This window comes from Austrofundulus limnaeus, unplaced genomic scaffold, assembly GCF_001266775.1.
Source record: "Austrofundulus limnaeus strain Quisiro unplaced genomic scaffold, Austrofundulus_limnaeus-1.0 Scaffold294, whole genome shotgun sequence".
Lineage (NCBI taxonomy): Eukaryota > Metazoa > Chordata > Actinopteri > Cyprinodontiformes > Rivulidae > Austrofundulus > Austrofundulus limnaeus.
In genome coordinates this window covers 277,577-282,327 of record NW_013952696.1, presented here as the reverse complement: position 1 = coordinate 282,327, position 4,751 = coordinate 277,577, and the positions used below count along the sequence as shown (strand labels likewise).

The window sequence follows — 4,751 nt, the reverse complement described above, 5'->3', positions numbered from 1 at the left end:
TTCTTCATGTGTTCAATACTTTTTCCCTGTGCCATTCCACATTATTACAAATAACTTCATTTCCAACATCTGGTGAAAATTTCATGTCATTAGCACCTCTAGTAATATATTTACTGAGAAAAATGTTGACTTGTTCAATACTTACATATTTTACCCGCTGTATCATCAAAAATTTGGCAGAATTAGAGTTCCACTAAATCTTAGAAAGAAACCTCACACTGAATACATTAGAACTGAACACCGTTAAAAAAGAAACAACGCACTTGTATGCTTTTCTTTCAGATGGAAGAAGAGCTGCTAGTTCAAGGCAATAGTGATGAAGTCAAGGAGCTGCTTGTCCTCGTTTCCAAACCCACTTTTAAGGTAAAACATATCTTTTTCCTCAGATGTGTTGGTCAACAGTTACTTTACACATACTGTATGTTGAGTGGTGGTTTTCTCCAACAAGTCCAGTCATTTGCAATTTCTGCCCAGGGAAAATACAGTACATAAAGTAAGCATTCAATATACAAAAAATAAGTAAATAAAAATATGTTCTATGTATGTATGATGCAGGTGGCTATGATACAGGAAAGAGACACAGAAGGACTGGTCCTGGTGTATTTTCCCCTGTAAGAGACAAAGAAAACATATTACTGATAGAAATAATTAAAACAAACATAATACCAAAGTGAGGAAATGTGGTCAGTTTGTCCTCCAGCAGTTTAAGCCTACAGCAGCATAACTAAGGAATAACTCAGGAAACCTAAGTCTATAGAATTTATCAAAAAGGAAAGTCTTCAGTCTAATATTAAAAGTAGACAGAGTGTCAGCCTCACGGACAGAAACTGGAAGTTGGTTCCACAAGAGAGGAGCTTGATAACTGAAAGCTCTGCCTCCCATTCTACTTTTAGAAACTCGAGGAACCACAAGTAAACCTGCAGTCTGAGAATGAAGTGCTCTGTTAGGAAAGTATGGAACAATAATATGTTTAATATATGATGGAGCTTGGTTGTTAAGAGCTTTGTATGTCAGGAGTAATATTTTTAATAATATTCTGAATCTGACAGGGAGCCAGTGGAGAGAAGCTAAAACTGGAGAAATATGATCTCTCCTTCCAACTCTCATTAGAACTCTAGCAGCAGCATTTTGGATTAACTGAAGACTTCTTAAAGAGTTTTTTGGGATGCCCAGATAATAAAAAAAATTACAGTATTCAAGAGTTTTGCATCATTTTTGTACAAGATGTTTCTAATTTTAATGAGGTTAAGAAGGTGATCAGTGGTTGGACCTCAGATTCAGGAGGAACAGTACAGATTCCATCCTGGCCGTGGAACACTGGACCAGCTCTTTACCCTCACTAGGGTCCTCGAGGGGTCATGAGAGTTTGCCCATCCAATCCACATGTGTTTTGTGAACTTGGAGAAAGTGTTCGACTGTGTTCCTCAAATACACTTTGGGAGTGGGGGGGCTATGTGAGTATGTTAGTGTGTGTCCATTGTTATGGGACATTCAGCCCCTACACATGCGATGCAAGAGTTTGGTTCGCATTGCCAGCAGTCGGAACCCTTCAGGGCTGCCCATTCTCACCACTTCTGTTCATAACTACTGATCGCTAACAGCCCTCTGATCTGAGGTGGGAATTTTGTTTAACCGAGCCTACAAAATGGATCAACAACTCCAACAAGACCCTCAAGTAAGTTACTTTCTACAACTAGTAGCTGCAGCTTGTTTTGTACAAATGTTGTTTTTTGTGTTTGTTTTTGTTTGTTTGTTTGTTTGTTTTACTTTGTATTAGTTCCTACAGTTGACATCTCAAAGGCCTTACAGTAACACAGAATAGCTTGTGGTGAATGGATCACCTGGTTCTTAGTTTTGCTCTATCTTATCACTCTTTATCTAATAGTGTTGTTCAGTACCACTAATTTTTCTTCCAATTCTGATACAGAGTAAAACTCAGGTTGGTGATACTGATCCAACACTGATACTTTGTGCAAATACACCAAATGTGTCTGGTAAATCTAATAAAAGCAGTGTATTTCAAACCAACCCTTTATAAAAAAAATTCAATACATCAAAGTAATTTATTTTATTATTTTAAACTTAGAAGTATATGTGATGTAGTGTCCTCATTTACATATTTTGTCAATATTTTTGGGGCTGATTCATTTTGTATTTTTGTGGATTACAGACTTGAGAACGAAAGCCTAAAATCTACAATTGTTTATAGCAATAATGTCTACTGGCATCCACTTCTAATTCTCTTAACTCTAAAAGTACAATTTAGTACTTCCTCTGACAGGAAAACCCAGAAAGTTTAGACAAAATTCCTGCCAACTATTGTAAAAACCTTGCTGAAGTAGATCCAAAATATTTGACCCATGTCATACAGGACAATGGTACCAAATACTAATGAAGTGTATTTAAAATTAAGACTTTGAAGAAAGTAATAAAATTACTTAATTTTTTCTCTCTCTTTATTCTGGCATTTAGCAAATAGAAAAAAATGTTGGTAATCCTAAATGACCTAGCCTGGTAAAAACCAGACCCTGTTCTTCACTTTGCTTCATACAAGGGTCTGGACATGCTGCATAGAGAAGCAATTCTTGCTGGCCTCTGCTGAAGTGTGTGTGTAGTCGCTGTGAAGGAGGCTAAGCTAAGAAGCTAACCGGAAATTGCGTGTGCTGTAAACAACCCTACTGAGAGGAGAAATATACCGAGACGGACAAGACGACTGTAAATGAGAGCTGTTGCTTTGTCAGACAAATTTATTTTAATTTGGAAGCCTTATCATCACAGACTGGCTTCATTCACTTCCTCCACTGCCGTATGCTAAACTAACTAGCAGACACTGCGCAGAAAATCGACGTCGTTCAAAACTCCTCCTTCTGTTTGCTGATTGGCCCAGGTAAAATAAACTACATGCAGACTCTGCGCAGAAAATCGACGTTCTGTTCTTTGATTGGCCCGGCTAAAAATCTGCCAGCGAAATCCTTCTCTATGGGAGAAGTCCCAGAAGGAGCAGTGAAGGGAAACTAGAATTGAGCGGAGCTGAGTAGGAAGGCAAGGGCCAGACTAGAAATGACTTAAAACGGTCAGTTGAAGTTGAAGACTTTAACTGGATTTATCTCTTAAAGCTAAAAATAGTCTGTCCCGACCTTGATTAGATTTGCTATTTGCTTCACTGAACATTAGACAAACATATAGTTTAAACTTAGATTAATAAAATACGATGATGAAACAAAAAGATGAAGACAAACACAACAACAACCAAACAAAGCAAAGGTCTCTCTCCTGTTGTTTTTAATATGAGGGGTCAAAATATAGTCAGACAGAGACTCAAATATTTTTGTCAAGGTCAGCAGTCTTAAGAGGGAGAATGATTTCTGTGGTTTTCTCCTGTAAAAATGGATGTATGGATAGGTGGATTGTCTATCTTCTCTGTACTTTCTCAACAGAGTCTCTTGCGTGTCCACGACACTGTGGCTCAAAGAAACTTTGAGCCCACCTTGCCACCCATACCTGATGATGCAATGGAGGATGAAGAAGATTCTGTCAAAATTGTCAGCCTGGTCAAAACCAAAGAGCCCTTGGTCTGTATTTAGTATTATTATTATAAATTATTTGTATTAATTATTGTTTCTAGTATTACTCATTAGTTCAGTTTTTATTTCCAGTTCAAATTAAATTGTCCTGGTGGACTGAAAAGTTGCAAATCTCCCTATTTTCCTCTTATATATGAACAATTTTTAAATAATGATTCCAGTTTACAGATTATTTCTTTTATAGAGATTTACTGTAAACTTGTGTTACAAACATGAACTGAAACAGTAGTCCATGTAAATCTACATGCTATATCACAAACAAAACTGCAAATAAATCTAATTCTCTATCTTTTGTTGGCTAACTTAAGCCCCTGTCAAAGAAACACTTTTACCTGGAACCCTTTTTTCCCCACCCTGATGTGATTTGGACTAAGGTAGTTAGAAAGAGATGTGTGTATGTGCATATTGTCTTGGGACTTGGTTGATTCAGTTGTTGCTTTTGCAAGTGACTATAAGAGGCTTGAAATAAAAGATTCATCTTTGCAGACAAGGTCCAAAACAATTTGGTGGGAAGTCTTTATATGAAAAAATGTGAAAAGTTATTACTGTATTTTTCTGTTTGCATACTGATTTTTTTTGCTTGTATTACATTTCTTGAAACCATTGTAGATTTTTATGTATGCCTTTTAGAAGTAATTCCCCTTCACACTAAATGGCAACCACACTATGCTCTTCGTAATCTACACATTTTATAAGATTGTGGCTGGATTGTGTCCAGCCTTAGCCCTATATCAAACCCCTGAACCAACAACAGTATTTACCCTAATGGGGACCAGGGTTTTGGGTCTTCACCAGGCTGTGTGTACCAGGAAAATGGTCAAAAACAACTGTTGCTCTCAGGCACGTTTGGAAAGCTCTCTATGGCCTGAAAATGAAAACTTTAAGTACATTCATTGGAGTCCTAACTGGGCAGACAGAAACAATGACTAACTTGTGAAATAAATCGATCAAGTCAACAAGGGTGCTGGGGACAACATGAGCCTAAGTCGACATGCATTAACGGGCTTAGACCCCGGTCATAACTGCTTTGCAGTTCCAGTTTTTTATTATTTTTTGAAAATAATAATAAATCCTGGATTTAAGAAAATAAAAGGAGCAAAACTAGACTACAAGAACTGCAAACAAAAAGTTTAAATGATTTTTTCTATTATAAACAACATAAGGAAA

The 4,751-nt window shown here is 36.9% G+C and overlaps 1 protein-coding gene across 1 annotated transcript in view; it reads left to right on the top strand.

Moving 5' to 3' along the window:
* Positions 1 to 4,751, top strand: part of LOC106526800 (MAGUK p55 subfamily member 7) — a gene marked incomplete at its 3' end in the record, with an annotated part of 36,690 nt that overhangs the window by 7,432 nt on the left and 24,507 nt on the right. The window contains 2 exon segments of the mRNA XM_014021484.1: positions 283 to 363; positions 3,438 to 3,572. Coding sequence (XP_013876938.1) covers positions 283 to 363; positions 3,438 to 3,572 — 216 coding nt within the window.